The 20,926-nt window shown below is 46.6% G+C and overlaps 1 protein-coding gene across 2 annotated transcripts in view; it reads left to right on the top strand.

Moving 5' to 3' along the window:
• The window catches only part of Crtac1 (cartilage acidic protein 1), a 142,956-nt gene that overhangs the window by 8,178 nt on the left and 113,852 nt on the right, over positions 1-20,926 (top strand). For both annotated transcript variants that reach the window (XM_076563124.1, XM_006990472.4), the window contains exon 2: positions 9,938-10,137. In XM_076563124.1, the coding sequence (XP_076419239.1) occupies positions 9,938-10,137 (200 nt within the window). The remainder of the gene's footprint in view (positions 1-9,937; positions 10,138-20,926) is intronic.

Genomic DNA, 20,926 nt, shown 5'->3' with positions numbered 1-20,926 from the left:
CACAGGGAATGTAGTCCAGTGGCAGAGTGTTTGCCTAGCATGCACAAGGCCTTGGGCTCCATCCCTAGGTCCACAATGGGAGGAAAGATGCATAGGATTTATGCCTCCTGGGTGGAGTGTATGCGCGCGTGCGTGCAAGCTGAGGGGAGAAACAGAACTAAGGTATTAAAATGTATACTCCATGCCACAAGGGTTTTCTCTGGTTCTCAGCCTTTTCCTGGTTACCAGCACAGAGCCTGGCATAAAAGCATGCCATAAACAATCCTGAATGAATGAATGAGCAAATGGCAGCCCTGGTATTCCCCTCTTAGTTATTCTATGCGTCTAGCCCTCTCTTGGTCTCCTGCATACTTTAATGTTATAATTTCTTGCCTTATTTTTTTTCTTCCAGTGGTAGGAATAAGAGCCAGGGGTGGTACATCCCAGTCAAGCACTCTCCACTGAGCCACATCTCCAGCCCTACTGTATTCTTTTTACCATGCTGTCCACCTTGTCACCCCTTCATCCTTCGGACCTGGTCCCCACTAGCCCTCCAGTCTCTATAGGCCTGCTCCCCAGCATCCTTCCTCCGCATGCTCTGCCCTACCATGCAGAGCCCCCTTCTGCTACAGAAACCTGAGCCTCCACCATGCACACGCTGTCTCCCCGGCCTGAGACACAGTCCCCACCCTGTCCTGTAGCTAGCTCACCATGTCTCTCTCCTTGCCTTCTATCCCTGTCTTACTTGATTTAAGACAAGCCTGGTGGAGTAGGAAACCGTGTAGTGTGGTGTCTAGGAATATTGATCCTGGAGCTAGTTTGCTTAAACACAAACCGTGGGTCCATTGTGTAGTAATATATAACCCTGGGAAAGTTACTCAGCTCCTCTGGGCTCAAGCTTCTGTAACTGTAAAATGGGGACACTACCTCCCAAGCTTCCAGTGAGGATTAAATGAGTCACCCGCGTGAAGGACAGAAGCACCACATAGCCAGAGGTACACAATGCCATCATTATTACTGTCCACTTTTGCCCCCTGAAATTGCAGCTTTGTGTCCCTTGGTTTGCTCCAGCACAGGAAGAGTCCGCTCCAAGCTCTGAGGTAGAGAGGGAAGCAGGGGAGTGGGTAAGAGGGGTCAGCAGGAATGGAGGATGAAGGGGAGAGATGCCCATCAGCCAGGATGGAGATGCTGGGAGCACTGAAGGATCCCAAGGAGACTTGACCCATGACCTAGGGATCATACGGAATGAAGCAATAAGAACAGCCAGGATACCAGAATTGCAACCTTAATGACAATGGTGTTGATTTTGAAGAGATTCAGTGAATAACACCTCACTTCCCTACCTAGCTGGGTGATAGAACTCGAGCAGACAGAATGAAATGCCACTGTTGTCACCTATGCAGCTGCTTGGTAGGTGTTGCCTTGCTGGTGCCCAGCTCCTGCCCAGTGCGGGTCCCTTTGGGTAGAGCAGGCTAGCTTGCTTGGTCAAGATCGGTATAGGGAAAGTTACCTCCACAGGGACCAGATCCAGAGACTTCCCCAGGCAGAGTCTTTCAAACAGTCCAGTTTGATGGGGGGTGGGGCACTGTTCCAGTGTGGGCTTTCTCACTGCCATCACAATTGACACTTAGGACGAGATGCTTCTGTTCTGGGGACTGTCCTGTGCTCTGAAGGACATTCAGCAGCATCTCTGACCTGCACCCACAGGATGCCATTAGCAACTGCTTCCCTGGCTTGAGCACCCCAAATGTTTCTAGACATTGGCATCCCAGTTGAGGAGTGCCTCTCTAGTGGCAGATCCTCCAGACAGGATTCAGGAGTGGGGAGTGAGCGCTGCTTCCCACATTGTGATCCAGGCAGCCCTGGGCAGGGCAGGGTGACAGCTGGGTCCCCTTGACCTTTGCAGATGTCTGCTTCCTGCACTGCTTGTCCTTCCCTCCCGCTCAGCCTCTTTGTTCAGTTCACTTTTTACATCCTCTGGAGCCCAGCCACAGCAGTCTCCCCCTCGGAAGCCCTCCCAGCTCCTGGGGGGGAATCACTCTGGTGTCTCCACGATCCCTCCTCCGAGGCACCCCTCACCCCATACAGCAAATGGTGAATGGCTGTCTCCTCGGAACCTCTGTGCCTCACTCAAGGCCAGGTTCATTTTGGGTCTACAGGAAGTGCTGCTAGGCTGCTCCATCAGCTCTTCTCCAGTGGCACTCTCATTCCAGAAGCTCTTTTGTGGGTCTCTGAGGATCTGATGGGCCAGTCCGTGAGGGGCAGAATGTTCCTGCAGCTACCATGTCCCCCTCTCCCTCATCTCAGCTGTCTGACAAGCGTCTGAAAGGGTCTGCTTTCTCTGCCTGTTTCCACCATTTGGGCCTCTCGCTTTTGTGAGAGCGCAGGGTGTGTCCTTGCACTTTGGATAATTGCAGAAGAACTGTGCGCCCTGGAAATTGCCCTTGGAAGCCTCTCCCACAGCTGCCTGACCCCACGGCAGAGAAACCAGGTTGCTTGGATACCAGTTTTCAGACCCAATTCAGGAAAGTCCCGAGGCCACAGAAAACTGAGAAAACTGATTTTTCTGCATGTGACCGAGAGCCGGCATCTGAAGACTCTCCACCTCTGCCATGGGCCTCCTGCCTTCCACCTGGCCCCCTGCCAGACCTTCCCTGAGGCTCACTTAACCGTGGGTCAGGTGACCCACATTAGAAACAAGGACATCCAAGGTCAGCAACTTGGAAGAGCACACCAAGGTCTAGTGCTGGGCTTCGGGTCCAGATCCAGGTCGCTGACGGCAAGCTTTGGCTCCCTCTCTCCATCTTGCTGAGGATTGTTAAAAAGTTCGCTTATAGAGCATTTTAAAGAAGTTATTATGGTGATGCTGTTCTTCCCAGAGCCCGAAACACAAGTCCAGCCCTCCTTGTGGTCCTCATGGAAAAATTTCTTGTCTTTATCCCACCACCACCCTGCAGGACTCCCCATTCCCTGCTGAGACACCATGCTCTCTGGTCCAGTGCCCCTCTGACAGTTTGCTCTGCCTTCGAGTTCTCCTCCTCCTCCGAGCTGATCTGCCCCTGGAGAGCCTTAGATGGCCTTGATGCAGGATGTCAGAATTCATTCACTGCCTGTTTGCCAAGCTCCATGAGGGAAAGGACTGGGTTCTGGTCATCTTTAGTTCATGGAACCATATATCTCTAGCAGATGTATTGTTTACTGTGTACTAGTGTACTAGTACTGAGTATAGAACATACTCTGTAGTACCCTGTGAGCCATTTGAGTACTGCTCCTCCTAGTGAGTACCAGACACAGTACTGTAACAATGCCTAACACATGATTGATACCCAAGCACACAAGAAAACAAAAACACCCTTCTTAACCCACTTCTCATTCTATTTTTCACTTTTTTACGTTTCCCCCAAAGATCCAGATGTTCCCAGTAGTGTGACAGGAGCCTCCTGAGCAAGTCATATCAAATGTGAGGTCACTCTGGCCACCCCACCCTTCTGCCTCAGGCAGTATCAGCCTGTTCTGCTTTCTCCCCCAAACTTCCTATCTTCAGTCTACATTGACACTCTTCAGCTAAATGGATTTTCTTCATATACTTCAACAAGTCAATGATGAATTCCTGGAGGAGAGACATTTTTCACTTCAAATCAGATCGCAGTGAACACTCTCATCGGGGGACCGTGAGTCTGGGGCAGTGTTTCTCATCCCAGACTAGCCATCAGCATCAGCTCGACAGGTCTTAAAAAGGCACAGCATCCAGACATGACCCTTGACCAGCGAAATCACGCCCAGCAGCATGTGTCTCGGCGCAGGGTCAGAGGCTGGGTGATTCCACTGGGTCGCAGGAGCTGGGCATCGCTGGCTGGGAGCCCCATGGCTTCAGGTGGAGTCTGTAGGCCAGTGGCCTGGGCCTGGGCCTTGTCAAACATGCAGACCCCATGAATCAGAGCCTGTACCAGCATAGACTCTGGTGATTGTCAAGCACAGTGCAGTTCGAGAAGCGTTGCTTTAGAGAAAGAACAGCTTTTAGACACCTGTGACAAGCTGCAAGCCGTTTCTGCTGATTCATATTACCACTTGGACATATTCCTTCCTCCTTTCCTTCAGTTAATAATATTAATAGCACACCTCCTGTGATGGGAACTCATTGGCATGTGTTTCTACCTTCCCTACCCCCATTTTCTCTGGGTTCTGCCCTTCGATGACATCTACATCTTGTCTCCTTGACCTGACTCGCACCTCCTGGACCTGACCCCTTCCCTTCTCCTTACCTCTGTGCAGAAAGCAGAGTTAGATCCTTCTTGTTTCCCACCAGCTGTGTGATTTTACCGTGAGTAAAGACAGCTGATGCTCTGAGTATGTAAAGATGAACTGAGTCTGGGTCGTCCTGGGGATTGCATCACCCTGCAATTTTATTCCTCAGATCTAGAGGCAAAGGAGAATGTTCTTGAATCAAGTCCAGACCTTCAGTGGAGTATATTGCTTGGTTTCATGACTCTGGGAGCTGCAGCATAGAACCTTTCTATTCAACGTGTAGTTTATAGACCGGCATCATGGATGCCGCTGGGGAGCCTGTTAGAAATACAGGATCTTGGGCGCTATGGCAGAGTTATTGAACCAGAATCTGCATTTTAACAAGATCACCAGATGATTCATGGACACATTAAAGACTGAGAGGAATGAAGAACTAGTATGGAGCAGTGTTTCTCCAATTTCACAACATACTGAAAAGAGATGGTAACTTTGAAAACTCTTGTGCCCAGGTTCCATCCTAGGCCAATGAAGTCAAACAGTCTTGAGATAAGATTCATGCATCTTCACTTTTTAAATTGTGGTAAAATATCCAGGACATAAAATTTACCATTTGATCATAACCAAAAGTCCAGTTGGGTAGTACAAAGCCCACTCATAGTGTTGTGCCGCCATCACAGCATCCATCTACAGAACCCTTTCATCTTCCCATTCTGAAAGCCTAGTCATCAAGCACTGGTTCCCCACTGCTTCTTCTCTGTGGCTTCTAGAACCACATTCTATCTTCTGTCCACATGCGTCCAGCTACTCCCACTGCCTCTGACAAATAGAATCACACAGCATTTGTCCTCCTAGGAGTACCTTACTTTACCTGCAAAAATGTCTTCAGGATTTGTCCATACTGTAGCATGGGCCAGAACTGCCTTTCTCATCAAGGCTAAATGACATCCTATTGTTTGTGTATGCCATGCTTTCTTTATACATTCAAGGACACTTGGGTGGCTTTCATCTTTGGACCATTGTGATTACTACTGCTGCTCTGTACCTAGATGTACAGGTATCTATTTCTCCTTAATTCTCCCAGAAGCCCTTGCTCTCACTCTTCAGTTAAACAGCCTCAGGTGACCTGTGAAAGGAGTTCCTTACTCTCTTGATGCAGAAATTTCACAAAGTCATACATGTCAACAGGTCCACATCTTTGTGTTCCGTTTAGGAACACCTAGCAAATTGCCCTGACCATCAGGGGTGTGCATATCCCAAAAGTCATCAAGTGTCTGAAAGACAACACTTTGAACAAACAATGAGGGCCATCCAGAGTTTTTAGTGGTGAGGTTGGTGGTGTCCTGGACACACCGTGGCTATGAACAAGGCTGATGCCCCCCAAAAAGAGTGCTGAGTTTGCTGCACATGCTTAAAAATGCCAAACTTGAGAGTTTGGATGTAGATTCTGTAGCCATTCAATATATCTGAGTGAACAAAACACCCACGGTGGGCCACCAAACCTTCAGAGTTCATCAGCCCACACACGAGCTCCCCTGCCACTCTGAGACACTTCTCACAGAAAAGGGGCTACACCAGAATAAAAGAAATGCAAACACGTTTTTTTTTTTTTTTCTTTGCTTTGCTTTGCTTTTTTCGAGACAGGGTTTCTCTGTGTAGCTTTGTGCCTTTCCTGGAACTCACTCTGTAGTCCAGGCTGGCCTCGAACTCCCAGAGATCCACCTGGCTCTGCCTCCTGAGTGCTGGGATTAAAGGCATGAGCCACCACCGCCCGGCGCAAACAAGTTTTTAAAAATCTGTTTCTTCTCTCAGTTTGGGGGTACACATTCAGAAGTGGAGTTTCTAGACCACATAGTAATTCTACCATGAGGTGTCTGAGGGACCACTATACTGTCTTCTGGCACAGTTATACCATTCCTCTACCTCCAGCAATGCACGGGGCCCCAGGCCCTCCACATCTTCACCAGCGTTGGTTATTTTCTGGATTTTTTACTGTTGATGTTATAGTTATCTCAGTGGGAGTGAAATATGTCTTTGTGGTTTTGATCAGCATTTGATATATAATTAGTGGAGTTTTATGCTCTTGTGGGCCATCCACACATCTCTGGAGAAATGTCTGTCCAGGTCCCTTGCCCACTTTGAATCAGGTTCTTTCTTTCTTTCTTTTTCTTTCTTTCTTTCTTCCTTTCTTTCTTTCTTTCTTTCTTTCTTTCTTTCTTTCTTTCTTTCTTTCTTTCTTTCTTTCTTTCTTTCTTCCTTCCTTCCTTCCTTCCTTCCTTTCTTTCTTTCTTTCTTCTTCTTTTTTGCTGTTGTGTTATAGGAATGTTTTATTGATATGTTATAGATACTAATGTCTTATCAGTTGTATGGTTGACAAATATTTACACCCAATCTGTGGTTGACTTTTCATTCTTTGGATAGTGTTCTTTGATGTACAAAAGTTTCTAATTTTGATATAACCCATCCTATCTAGCTTTTCTTTTGTCATTTGTGCTCTTGATGTCTTATCTAGGAAATCGTTGTCAGGCATGAGAATTTTTTAAAGCTCCCCATGTGATTTCAATGTAGCCAAGATTGCACAATGTTCCTTAAATTTTAACATACATACAAATCACCCAAAATCTTATTACAGTGGATATTCTATTTATTAAGTCTAGGGTGGGGCCCAACATTCTGCATTTCTAATAGACTCCTAAATGAGACTTCTGCTGCTCTGTGGGCCACTCAGAGTCCCAGGATGTGGAGGAACATGGCAGCCTCCATCTGAATCCTGAGAGGAGCTAGTTACCATAGTTTCTCAACAGCTACCACTGTTTGCTGACCCACCATCAGGATACCCCAGTCCTGAACCATCTCACTCCCCAAAGCTGGTCCTGAGCACCCCATTGGTGGCTGTACAGGGTACGTTTGGCATGGCAGAGGAATTAAACATTAGGAACACAAATCCTAAGCCTGGATCCCCAGCCTACCCCTCTAGGTGAAGCCATCCACTGGTCCACTCTGCTCCGAAAATTTGGGATCTACATTATTAATAATCTGCTCCTCTCCACCCTGGAGGGAAATACTGGAGGACTCTTCTGGAAAGCTGTTCTTTAAAATGGGTTTAATGTCTTCAGAAAGGAGCCATGCAGACTGGTGTGAGTTTATAGAAGCAGTTGGAGAACATGGAATGTAGGCTTCTGAATATCTCCTTTAAAAAATTCCTTTCGTCTACCATAGAATTTTGGAGCCAGAAAGGCTCTTAGAGGTCTCTTCCCAAACCTTCATTTCAAAGGAGAGAGCTGGAACCCAGTGATATTGGAACTTGTCAAGATCTCCAAACAATGCTGAGGTCAACCCATCACCCTACTAGGATCTGCCCCCTGCTGCATGACCCAAATTGCAGATGGAAAGCATGGGAGGAACTGATTTGCTTCTAGAAGGCAATTCCTTGGAGGAGTTGCAAGCTGATCACTCATCCCAGCCACTACCAATCGACTGGGTTTATCTTTTGTTGTGGAAATGACTTTTAACTATGTAAAGATATGTTGCATTTGTTAATGCTGCAGAATATTCTTTAACTGTGCAAAGGTGTGTTCCATTTGTTTATGCTGCATTTGTTTAATTATGAAAAGATGTGTTGCTGTTTCACCTTGCCTTGCACCTGATTGGTCTAATAAAAAGGTGAATGACTAATAGCTAGGCAGGAGAGGGATAGGCGGGGCAGAGAGAATAACTGGGAGGAGAAATCTAGGCTGGAAAAGAGAAACAAAGAAGAGAATGAGAGAGAAAGAGAGGGACATGCCCGGGGCCAGAAGCCAGGCAGCCACCAGGCAGACATGGAGACAGCAAGAAAGTAAGATACACAGAAAGAAAGAAAGGTAAAAAGCTCCAAGCCAAAATGTAGATAAAGAGAAACAGATTAAAATAAGAGCTAAGCTAAGACCAAGCATTCAAAACTAATAGTAAGTCTGCATGTCATGATTTGGGAGCTGGTTGGTGGCCCAAAAGAAAAAGCCTAGGATAGTCTTTCAAGTAGGAGCTCACTATTGTCCCTTCAATAGAGGCCACACTATCTAACATAAAATAAAATGTCCAGTGATCTTCAGATCCGTGCTACATTTCATTATGTCCATCCTGCCTATTAAATACTCTTTATCTGCCCTACGGCTACTTGTGAAGATGGTTCTGGGTTTCCTTATCCAGCCAAATCTCTTACTATGTTGCAGAACTCTGATAATAATGTGTTGTCTTTAGTGATTTGACAGCCCAGTAGAAAGATGCTGTCTTAGCCAGAGGACTCTTAATTTGGAATGATCTGATTTGGTATCGTGACTCCCAACATGTGCACTTTGAACACACTCTGAGCACCTCCTTTAAGGATGGATCCTACATACTTTCTGCCCTGCGATGGAGCCCTGCCCCTGCATTTCTCTACAGCAAGACGTCAGGGAGGCTTCAGATTCTGTTTGGATCTGAAGGCAGTGCCTGGACCCCCCGTTTTGGCCTCTGGGTCCTTGACCTGAAGCACAAGCTCATTTGCTGGCAGGAGCATCTGTCTCCATATGGGGAGACAGTCTTCAGATCTCCTTTGCTCTTCCCTCATTAAGATGTCAGTCCGGCTCAGCCTTGTTCTCTGCTGCCAGATGCACTGACAAGCAAGCAGCCAAGTTCTATCAGGAGGAGGTTTGCTGCCTTCTGAAGGCAGGAGGGTAGCGCTTTGCTGGTGGATTCGACCTGTGCAAGCTTTCTGGAATTCCAAGAGAGTCTCTGGGACATTCTGTGAGGTCCAATTCTCTGCCTAAGGCAGAGTCTTAGAGCGGCGCTATCTTCGGCATTTGGAATGTCTTTTGCTCTAGCTCAGAGCAGATGGGGTTCTTCTACCGCCCCGGCCATTCTCAGCTGTCTCCTGGGTGAGTGCCACTGGCTCCCATGGCCCCAGGCTGCTTGGCAACACCCTGAGTTATGTTAGAGATATTATAATGAATTATACAATGCATTATACATAATTAATTTATAATAAAACACGCACGCAATGGTTTAATTTCTCCAAGTGAATGATGTGCTACCCGCCAGACCTTGCTGGAATGTATCGCCTGACTGCCTCTTCATCTGGAGGCAATGACCACCAGCCCTTGGGAGGATCTTGGTTTGGAGAACCTGCCAGGCTCTCCCTGGAGTATGTCCCTCAGAAGAGCCATCCTTCACCACCTCTAACAATACTCTAGACCCAGCAACCTGTGGGGTTCTCACCCCCACCTCTGCATTGAGATCTCTTATTTTCTTCACTCCCCCAGAGTATGGGAGGTCCTTCCTTCCTTCCGTCTTTCATTCCTTCCTCAAATACATGCTGGCTGCTCATTGCATACCTTGTCCTTAGCTTGGTGCATATCGAGTAAATAAAACAGACAAATATCCATGTCAAAGTGGATCTTGTACTCTAGCGGAGGGCGGCAGGCAGGCAGTAACCAGGTGTGATGCATAGTAAATCCTGTTGCATGTAGTACAGTGATCAGTGCTACAGACGAGGAGAAAGACCAGGACCATGCCCCACTGTGGTGGAGGCAGCTTGTAGTTTTATGCAGGACAGCAGAGACAGAGCTCATAAAAAGCAGTGGTCCTACAGTTGCTGAGACTGAGGGAATGGGGACAATGCCCCCATGGCCTCCCTGGGACTGGGTTTGCTTGGCCGCTCGGCTCTGCGACGTTTAGTAAAGTTTGTAACTTTTGCTTTCAGATGTTCAGGATGGCTGTGCTTCTGCTGCCGCTGTGGCTTCTGCCTCTCTCTGGGGGATCCCAGAGGGCTGAGCCCATGTTCACTGCAGTCACCAACTCAGTCCTGCCCCCCGACTATGACAGCAACCCCACCCAGCTCAACTATGGAGTGGCAGTGACAGATGTGGACCATGATGGGGACTTCGAAATCGTTGTGGCAGGGTAAGTGCCTCCCACCCTGAGCTTGACAGATATATTAATCACCTTTTGCAGTGATAACAGCTGTGTGACGACGGTAACTCCAAAACACAGTGCAGTGACCAGTGCTTGTTCTCACTGGGGTCTGCAGTCCTTTGTGGTCAGCACCAGCCTGGCTGGCTGAGCTGCAGGTCTGGGATGCTGTGGCTTTGCCCTTTGCCACAGCGGGGGGCTTGAGGCACACGGCAGCTTAGAAGAAAGCTATAGAATCTGCAGGCTTCGCAAGGTGGCTTCCTGTCACACATCAGCCTCCTTGGTCATGCAGATATTACTTCCTCCCCAATGAGGTTCTGCACAGGCAGGACATAAAAGTGTTAGTCCGTAGAAGGGGTTGCTGCATGCTCATTGACTCCCACGGCACCCCACATAAGGCTAAGAAAACGTTAATTACCCATTTCAAAGAAGAGTGAAGATGGAAATCAAGAGGGCTAGTTAAGCCTCCTCTGGCTAGGCATGCTGCCTGCTGCTCCTTCTCAGAAAAAGGAATATTGTGTAGCTAGAGAAGCAGAGACTCAGGGTTCAGATGGCTTGAGATGGTGCCCTAGGTGTACAGCTTTCTAGTTGCATGACCTTGAGGTTCACATACATCATCCGGAAGGAAGGGATCGCTGTAATGGCTTGTCCTGAAGCTTCACTCGGCTATTGCACATGATAGTGCATTGTAAGTTCTGCCAATCACCACGGATAATTGTTATGTATTGAGCATCAGTGTGTGCCAGGCTCTATACATCATATTTCACATGCATCACCTTTATCCTCCGACAACATTATCATCCCCATGTAGAGATGAAGAATTGAAACTCAAAGATGGGAAGGAGGGAACAGAGTTTAGCTGGAGACTGCTTGTCCGCTCTGCATGATGCTCTAGGTTTAATCCCCCCCACCACCACGTATTGGTGGTACACATCTATGATGCTAGCACTTGGGAGATGGAGGAGCACTATGAGACTGTGCCTCAGAAAACCAAAGATAATAATTAGCTTTCTTTGTGTAATGTAAATAAATAGTAAGTGGATGGTTGGATTCAAACCCTAAGGTGGCCTAGAGCTACTAAACTGTACTATACAAAGTTTAGTCAATATTTCAACAATCAGCCAGTAATGAAAACATAGGCGGAGTCATCTGCCTAGTTCTAGGAGGCCAGAGCTCTTTTGGTAACATAGAACAAAGTACCTAATGGGTGATGGTATTTGTAGCAGTTGTACGCAGCAGTAAAAACTGTTGGTCTTAGAGATGGAAGAATTGGTTTTAAGCATTTTGTGAAAGGGTCTCAGGTATTCCAGGCTAGTTTTGAACTTGCTTTGTAGCTGAGGCTAGCCTTTAACTCCCGTTACCTCCACCTCGCAAGTGCTAGGATTACAGGCATTTGCCACAACTCACAGTGAAGAACTGGTTTTCAGTTTAACCATATTTAGCCCAACACTTGCCAACCTTTGTGTTTCAGCTCTGTGTTCCCCATCTGTAAAATGGACACATTGAACCCTACCCTACCCGCCTACCAGGACTGAACTCATGGTCAATGGTGATGATATATAGAAAAGTTAGTTTCAAAGGGAATTTTTTTCTCGTCCATTTTTTTTCCACGCTGGTAAGATGTGAGCTACTCAATGACCTTCTAGATGCTAGGTCATGTTTCCTGGTGTGGTGTTCATTAGGCACATGTGACAATGAAGACTTGAAGTATGGCTAATTTGGCCCAAGAATTGAATTCCATCTTCTTTACTTTTTTCAGACACAGTGTTTCTTTCATGTGTACCCTAGGCTGGCCCAAAGCCTGTACCCTAGGCTGGCCCAAAGCCTGTAATGCCTTGGTACTGGGTTTACAGACATGTCCCGTCGTGCCCAGCTCAGGGAACTGAAGTTCTAATTCTAATCAAGTAACCACATTTCAGCCAGGTAGTTCAGTTCTGCTTCAAGAGTAGAAGATGATAAAACCGTGCAAGTATGGAGGGTAGCAGGGCTCCTCTCCTCCCGTGGTGAGCTGTGTGGCTCACCTGTGTTCCGCCTGCAATGCCCAATGGTCCCCTGAAGCTGAAGCAGGGGGAAGCTGAGCCATGCCCAGGGTAATTCCCAGAGCCACATGCCACCCTACCATTTCTGAGATGCTCTGGTTGGCGCTGGTTGGCTCCTGATAGGTGAGCCCAGCTTCCCCCTGGTGAGCCCTGGGACCAGAGGACAGGTTACATGGGAGAACAACCCTTCCCTCCTCCTGCCCACCCCCACCCCTAAGCATCATGGGCATGTTCTCTGTTCAACTAAGACCCTGGTGTGAGCTCACAGTCTCACAAGTTAATATGGAAAACCTAAGGCCTGCGCTGTGAACAGAAAGTCTCCTCACCCGCTTTTCCCCTCAGGGGACACCTGACAGGTACACCAGGCTCCACAGATGGGAAGTCTCTCACTGTCTCCACAGGGAGGTTGTCTCTGGCCTCGGTACCTTGTGCTCCCATGCCTGTCTGGTGTCCCCTCTGCTCTGCCCTATACTCCTAGCATGGCCAGTTCAGGAGACCTTTGTTGTCCTCCTGTGGTTGCTCACTCTTCCTGTGGTCCCCACAGGGGGTGAAAAAACACCTTGAAGAGCAAAGCACTCCCACGGAGAAAGATGCAAGGGCCTCTCCCGGCTTCCTTTCATCCTGCCTCTTTTCTGGCTCCACTCTCCAAGACATGCTGACACAGTAGTACTAGCCGGCCACCACCCTGCTCATGCTTCATCTCCCAGCTACAAAAACAGCAGGTAACAGAAAAATTCTCGCCCCCAGTCTCATCCTGACTCGGTCTGTATGGAAAGGTTAAAAAAAAAAAAAAAGTTTGATGACAGAGTTTTCAGTGTCTCTTTGTCTTTACCAGGTCAAAAGTAGTGTCTGTGCCCCCGACAGACCCATTGCTGAGGCAGCTTACCCAAGCCCCAGCTTAAACATGGTGTCTCCATTCCGCATATCCTTTGGTGTGCAGGGAGTTCACCCTGCATTTACTGAGCATTCAGCTTCTTCCTTTCTGAGCAATGGCTGTGCATTTCCCCTTCCCCTTCCGAAGACCTTGTCTCCTCCCGTGAGCTCAAGGACTTTGCTTTAGTGTCCTGTAAGGTTGAGAAGCTAGACCGTCATTCACGGTCATTGCAGAGTAGGTGCTATATTGTGTCCAGCTTGCCCCAGGCCTGGGTTGTGTAGGGGGGATGGAATTACCCTTTGGAAACAAGGCCTAGATCGTGCAGGGCCTTGCCCCCTCATTCTCTCCCAGGCAGCTTCTGAAGTAGCTGGAGCTTCTGTGTGTCATTCTGAAAGACGTATTTGTTGCTCACCCAAAGGAAAATGACTTACAGGAGGAATAGGATAAGTAAAAATGGAGAAATCGGGCACCCTCCCAGCTCCAGGTCAGGGTTTCTTTGTGGCTGTTGCAAAGAATTGTGAATTCTCGGAGCATCAGAAAGACACGTTCTAATTTAAGTACCCACATACATTCCAAAGGCAAATACAACTTTTATTATCTTCAACTTGGGATGATTTGTCACTGTCTTCTGCTTTGGGCTGGATAACCAAGAGTTGACTATGCAGACGTATTTAAATCGGGACCTTGAGAGGTCATTTGGTCTACCTCTTGCCTCCCAACAAGGCCAGTCCTGTAGTGTGTGGATGCTGCGTGTACTGAGCGCCATGCAAGGGAATGTCGTGACCATTTTGCAATCCAGCTCCGTTACTTAAGTCGGAACCAATTTGCCTAATCTGAATCCTTCATATAAGAGCTTAATAGGCCATTTCCTTTAGCTTTTGTTTCGTTACCGCCTTGAAGATTCAAAGCCGCCATTCTTTCACATAAAGACAGCCAGGATCCCTGCCCTGCCTCTCATCCTGCTGACTCCTTGGCAGCATCTCTGATTTAGACTCTTACTCTTTCATCCGCCCTGCACCCATATTAAATTCCGCTTCCTTCTCTGTCTGATTGTAGGCTTTCTGTTTAAGAAACATGTTGCAGGAGTGTATATTTCTAAAAATTGAATCGGAATGCCTTTACCTGGGGCACCTGTATCCTGGTAGTGGCAGGCCCACCCGTTATCTTACAGATCTTTCTATTACCGATCCCTGAATGCGGTTACATTTGCAGCCCCTGGGATAATGGCCAGCTCTTTGGTTCATACGGCATCCTGTACTTGAAGTTGCCTTGGATTTGTTGACCTTGTGCGTCTGACCAGAGCCCTGTTACTTTGAGTATTTACTCTTTGAATAGGTTTGTTTTGCTTTGCTTTTTCAGTTTCCTCGTTCTGGCTATTGACAGCATTGATTTTGCACATGTTGCGGGTGGGTTTGTGTTGTGTTTCGGATTCTTGAGTTAATTGTGATGGAAGGCGTGTGCGTGCTTCTGACTCTGGGAGGAGCAGAAAATGACCGCCCTTTGTTCTGCGGGGATGGGGGAGGGAAGGGGCGGCTCACCGCTCCTCCGCCACAGCTGGGCGAGTGTCTGCGCATATGGAGGGCTTATCTGCTAACCGGCAGGTGCAGTGATTGAGGTCTGCGGATAGCTGCCTCCCTGCCAGGCGAGGGGAGGATTTGATCACCCCCAGAGAAGGCTGTACACGCACAGACCATTGAGGGTCTTCGGGACTGTTCCCTGGGCAAGTGGAAAGCCCAGTGGCTTCCCCTTTTCTCAGTGGAACTAAACACCCAATCTCCAGCCTCACAGGATCTGGAGAGGGATTCCTGTTGGTGTCGATCTGGCGCAATCCTTTACAGGAGCGCTGTAAGGGCTATCCCGGTAGGTCTGAGATAACCCCTCTGCCCTCTCAGTTCCCAGCAGGAGTTGTCTCCAGTAGAGAGACTGTAGTGGTTGTAAAGTTTAAACCTCGATTTAGATCAGTTTTTCTACACAAAGAGCATTCATTTGGTAAAACCTTAGCGTGTTCTTCACACTCGGGAGGGTTTCGTTTAAAGGATGCTGCAGATTGTAAAGCAGTGTTTTGTTTTTTTCCTCTCAATTTTGCAACTATGTCAGGAAACTTTTTTAATTTACTAAAGCTAATTGAATTATTTAAAAGGCAAACTGTATTCAATTACCTGATTAATCATGATCATATAGGAGATACCATTAAAAATAATAGAAGCAGTGAAAAAGAATAGGATATTTATCTATGGTTTAACCAAATCAGCACTTACCATGGTATTATAACTGTAGGCAGATATGTGTGGTTGCTGTGCATACATATGCATGCTATAAATAGACAGATGTCATAAATAACAGGTTCCGTGTGCATATAAATACATTTAGATTTATGTACTATGCTAAAACGCATGTCTAAATGTATACAGATGCACACACAGATACACATGCTTTTAACAAAACAGGAATAAACATGTTTGAACTTTCAGTTCCTTTTTTAAAAATAATGCTATTTTAGGGCTGAGGAGATAGCCCAATTGGTAAAGTCCTTGCTTTGTGAGCATGAGGCTCTGGGTCTATTCTCAGAACCCAGACAAACAGTGCTGGCACTGCAGAAATGCTTGTAAGCCCAGAGCTGGGAAGGCAGAGACAGGCAGATCTTCGGGGCGCGCTGACGACCTAGCCTACTTTTTGAGTGTATGTATGTTTGTGTTCAGGTGTACTTGCACATGTGTTCACTGAGCATCCAGAGGTCAGAGGGTCATATGAAGATTCTTCTTCAGTTGTTCCCCACCCTATTTATTTAGTTTTGAGAATGGGTCTCTTACTCAACCTGGGACTCATTGGTTTGACCAGGCTGACTGGCCAATAAGCTCCAGGGATCTCCCTGCTCCCCCACTCAGAAACTGAAGATGCAGACTCCATTGCTGTGGATTCTGAGAACCCAAACTCAGATTCTCATGTTTGTGTGGCACACACTTAATCAGCTGACCTGTCTCCCCAGTTTCTTTTTCTAATGCAAAGTATGTTTCTCTTTTAATTACACTTAAATATATTTCATTGCAAAAAAAAATCAGACAATATAGATAAAGGTAAAAATCCACCTTTTCCAACCCCTATCCCCTACTCCAAGCCCACCCTAGTCACTCTTAGAATAGCAATGGTTTCCAGTTAGTGATTTGTTTCTAGATAGTAAAGAATGTGTGATAGATGATAGATGGATAGATAGATAGATAGATAGATAGATAGATAGATAGATAGATAGATAGATGATAGATGGATAGATAGATAGATAGATAGATGATAGATGAATGGATGGATGGATAGATAGATAGATAGATGGATGGATGGATAGATAGATAGATAGATAGATAGATAGATAGATATAGGTATTCTATATTATATAAATTCCATATATATCAAATACATAATTGTGAGAGGAGTCACTGTAATACATATTGTCACACTTGTTTTTTCCCAGTGTAACATGTTAAACATGTACATGTATCTTTTAAAAAGAAGTTGTTTAGTGCAGACATACCATACACAGTTCCTCATTTTTCGAGTGCACTGCAAGTGTTTCTTATCTCTAACCATCGCAGGCATTGATACACTGCATGCCATCCTTACAGACAGAGGCAAACTTTTCTCCAGGATGGACACCGAAGAAGTGGAAATGCTGGCTTAAGGAGATGTGTGTCTTAAGTTTTAATGGATATCGCTAAATTGCTTCTAGTTTCGATCTCTCTCTATTTATTCATAGGCTGTAAGCAAAATGTAAGCGTGGGGATTATTTAGTTCAAGAGCTCTTTGAGCCCCTATTACATGTACAGTCACCCACGTCCCAGGATCTGCACTTGATCAATTTAGATTTAACGGGTACAAGAAAGAAAGGGGCTATTCTTCACCAGCAGACGCTGCTGCTGCTGCTGCTGCTGCTGCTGCTGAAGCCCAGGGAGAGGAACTTCAATACTTTCTAATTCAAACAGCAAAGAGGACTTCCTGTAAAGCCTCCCCGGAAAAAAAGAGAAGTATTTCTTAAATGAGTCACCCTTAACCCGAGACCCATTGTTGGCAGTATCACAGAAGAAGGATTGTGAGTGCTGGGTCTTCGGCTGCAGCATAGCATGGTAGGCATAGCATGGTAGGCATAGCGTGGTAGGCCACTGACGCTGAATGCTTCAAGATCCAGTTGGAGCAGGAGCCAGGCCTTTCTACCCCATTCTTAAAACCTCCCTAAGAAGAGCTCTCAGCAGTGTATGGCAGGCTTTCCAGAAATATCCCAGTGCCTCGTGCATGCCTCCTGCTCTGCAGCCCTGGGCAGCCACGCAGACTCTGCTACCCAGCTCAGAAGACCCAGGCCTCTCTATCTGCTTCTCCCCAGGCACACACAAAGGGTGTCAGGAGTTACAAATGGCAGAAGAACAGCCATCCAAAGAGACATGCACCCTAAACTCCAGGACCCGTGAATATGGTTTCCTACAAGGCAGCCGGCGCTTTGCAGATGTGACCACGTTAATGACCTTTTGGTGGGGAGGTCACTCCCACATAATTACAATGTTTTTAAAAACTGGAAAATGGGAGGTAGAAGAGGAGTTGAGAGCAACCCCATGTAGGAAAGGCTCGCCCTCCCTTCCTGGCACTGGAGGTGGAGGGGAGGGCCGAGAGCCAGGGGAGCTGGGTGCCACTGAGGGATGGGATGGGAGGGAACATTGCCTGGCATCCCTGGAAGGCACCAGCCTCGCCACACTTCATTTTGGCCCAGTGAGACCAACATGAGCTGTCTAGTACACATGATGGTAAGATAATTTGTTCCGCTTTAAGCCATTAGGTTTGGGGTCATTTGTCACAGCAGCCACAGGAACCAAATAAGTGGGTAAAAGGTCAAGTGCTTGGTGTCATTTTTCAAAGAGGTGTCGGCCATTACCTCGGAGAACTTTAGCAGTGTTATTTTTATAATTTCACAACAATAAAATGTATCTCTCCAACAACTGCATCTCTCAAGATCAGTGTCAGTTACCTGTCATGGGAACATGTATAGTTTTGAACAACAAAAAAATTTTTTTATTAAAAAAAACTATTATTCAGGTAGGGGCAGGCACACCACCAAGGCCACCATGGAGGGGAAAGGGCAGTTTTCAAGAGTTGTTCTCTCCTTCCCCTTTACGTGGATTCTGGGGCTTAAACTAAGTTTTCAGGGCCTCCCTGTGGAGCCACTCTCTCAAAAGCCACTTGGTTCCTTGATGGCCCTCGGATTAATTCACCCCATCTCACTGTTTGGTTCCTGGTGGTCTGATTGGCTGGAGGCAGGAGAAGGGATTCAGGGTTTGTAAGGAACCATACTCGAAGGTCCCAAGTAGCCAGTGTCAATCGCGAGACAAAGCACCCCTGGAGGTCACCATCCAAGAGCTACAGGCACCCCTGGAGGTTCTGAGGTCATCCAGAGGCTCCCAGAAGCATCTGCGCCGAGGGGTCAGAGGGCAGGTAGCCCGAGAGTCTGTTTAATGAGAAGAGGGCATAGGCCTCTCAGGCCAAAGAAAGTCGCATGTCCTTGTTAGCATTTATTTGTTTTTAAATTTATTTTTAAAAGGCAACAACAACAAAAAACCCTGATTTTTGCAAAGAAATGAAGAGTTTTTATAAAAAGCCATTCAAAAATAGTAATATAATTAAGACACCAAAATTGCCTCTGCCACAAACGGCAGGGCTACTTTTAGTAACCTGAATTTTTCATCCATTCAGAAAGTCAGCGTACGTTCTCGCCTCCCATCACTTGCCTTGAAGCCTGTCTTCTCCCCACTTTTTAAGGATGGGCTGACAGCCGAGGGCCTTCTTAGTCCCCCAGCTCCACTGTAAGGCCAAGGAAAGCTTCGATGGCCATTGGCAGCCCTACGGCCCGGGCCTCCTAGGATCACTAGGGTGCTAGAGGCCTCTGACCCAGCCGTCCACTCTGGAGTTTTCTTTGCACATCCTTTCTCCTCTGAAGACCTGCTGACCTGGGAAGCAGGTAGTTTTACTGCTTTCTGAATACGTGAGGACTCAAAGCCACCAGAAACAAGCACGCCCCCTTCTGACTTTCAGCATGCTCTCCCTGGAGGCTTGCCTTCACCTGCTTGTAAACCAGTTTTGAAGGCAAAAGCAGAAGCAACAGGGAATTTCTTCTCATTTTAACCACCACAGCAGCCCACACAAGGAACAGCATGTCATCGACTCCAAGTTACAATTTTTGTTACATTTTAATATCTCCGAAACTGACATGTGAATTCCAATTGGCAGCTTGTATTGAATTGGCAGCTCTTCCTTTTCTAAAGATACATGAAATAACAGTGAGCCTGGCCTTATCGCCAAATGAAGCCCCAGACTGAATTAAAACACTACACAGAACCACCCCATTTTACAGATGAGGAAACTGAGGTCCAGAGATCTGCTCAGGGTCATAGGGGTGGTGAAAAGTGCGAGCACTATTCCCTACAAGCCCATCAAATAAAGCTGGTTAGTGTGTTGTCCAAATCATAATTTTTATTAAACCTTTTCCTGCTTTTATTAATAACTAAGAAGCTTATTTTGCAATGTCTTACCATGGTGGTGCATTTTCTTTTCTGAGTCTGTGAATTTTGTATTATATATGCTGATGCAGATTTATTGGGTGCAACTTTGCAATCTTCGTGTTTTCCTGGTGCGTGGATCCGTCATCATTATGAAGTGACTTCATCCATCCCTACATTATACATTTGCCCTGATAGTATAGCTGGTGGATTTTCTTTTGGTTAGTGTATACCAGGTTCCCTAGTGTGGATGTTCAACGCCCCCTAAGGTCCCTGCGTAAAACACTTGTTACAAGCTCGGCACTTTTTGGAGGTAATGGGAACTGTGAGCCATGTAACCTTTGGGGGGCCATCCAGTCACTGGGGGCATGTGCCCAAAGGGGATGGTGCGGCCCCCAGCTTCCTCCTCTTCCTCTCTCTTCTTCATGTCTCAGCTGTGAGTAGGTTTGGTCTGACCATGCGTCCACCCTGGGATGCTACCTCACTGCAAGCTCAATGAAACCTCTGAGCGTTGAGTCCACATGGCGCTCCTACCAGGTGCTTACCTCTGTTGTAGTGAGAAAACTAGCACACAAAGTACACTGTTTTCCACACTTTGACTTGGCACTTTCTCTACTCTTTATGTGGGGTTTTGTGTATTTCTTATCCATGGCAGGAGCTTCTGGCTTGGGTTTTCAAACTGTTTGGTCACAAATGATCATCTCTACTGAGTTTAGTTTGCTTCTATATAATGGGAACATCAAGCTATGTAGGCTTCCAGGCTTGTTTCTGTTATTTGTTCATTTCCATGGTCTTTAGAGCTGGTTTGTTTTTGTTTTTAAGAACCACCATAGGTCGGTGAGGTGGTGTTTGCATGCCTGTAATCCCAACGCTCAGAAAGCTGACGCAGGAGGATTGGCCTGAGCTTGAAGCCACCCTGGGCTATATAGTAAGACTTTGTCAAAAAAAATTGTTTTATTTATTAAAGGGCTTTTAAAAATGGACAATAAGAAAGGTTCTTGGGTTTTTTTTTAATCTTTTATTTTTGCCTATTGATTTGGGGTTAATACCCTCTACTTCTGTTTTATTTGTGGTTTAGTTTGAAGTTTTATGATACATTTTAACTGTGCAAACTCTAAAATTATCCTAACCCTCTTCTGGAACAATGCGGGGCCTGCAGTGCACTCTCACTGTGCATGTGCCCTCTTAGCACGGGAGAGTGTTTTAGTCCTGTGCCTTATTAACCCTGCCCATTACGGTGATTACCAATGCTGTTATTATTATATAAAAGCCATGTTTTAGAGTTACAGCAGTTTTCACTTTTTATTTGTTGTCATTCCCCTCACGTCTCAGAAAGGCCT

Source organism: Peromyscus maniculatus, chromosome 1 (assembly GCF_049852395.1).
Source record: "Peromyscus maniculatus bairdii isolate BWxNUB_F1_BW_parent chromosome 1, HU_Pman_BW_mat_3.1, whole genome shotgun sequence".
In the NCBI taxonomy this organism is placed as follows: domain Eukaryota; kingdom Metazoa; phylum Chordata; class Mammalia; order Rodentia; family Cricetidae; genus Peromyscus; species Peromyscus maniculatus.
Note: the sequence above shows the minus strand (reverse complement) of the source record. Positions and strands in the feature narration are given on the sequence as shown.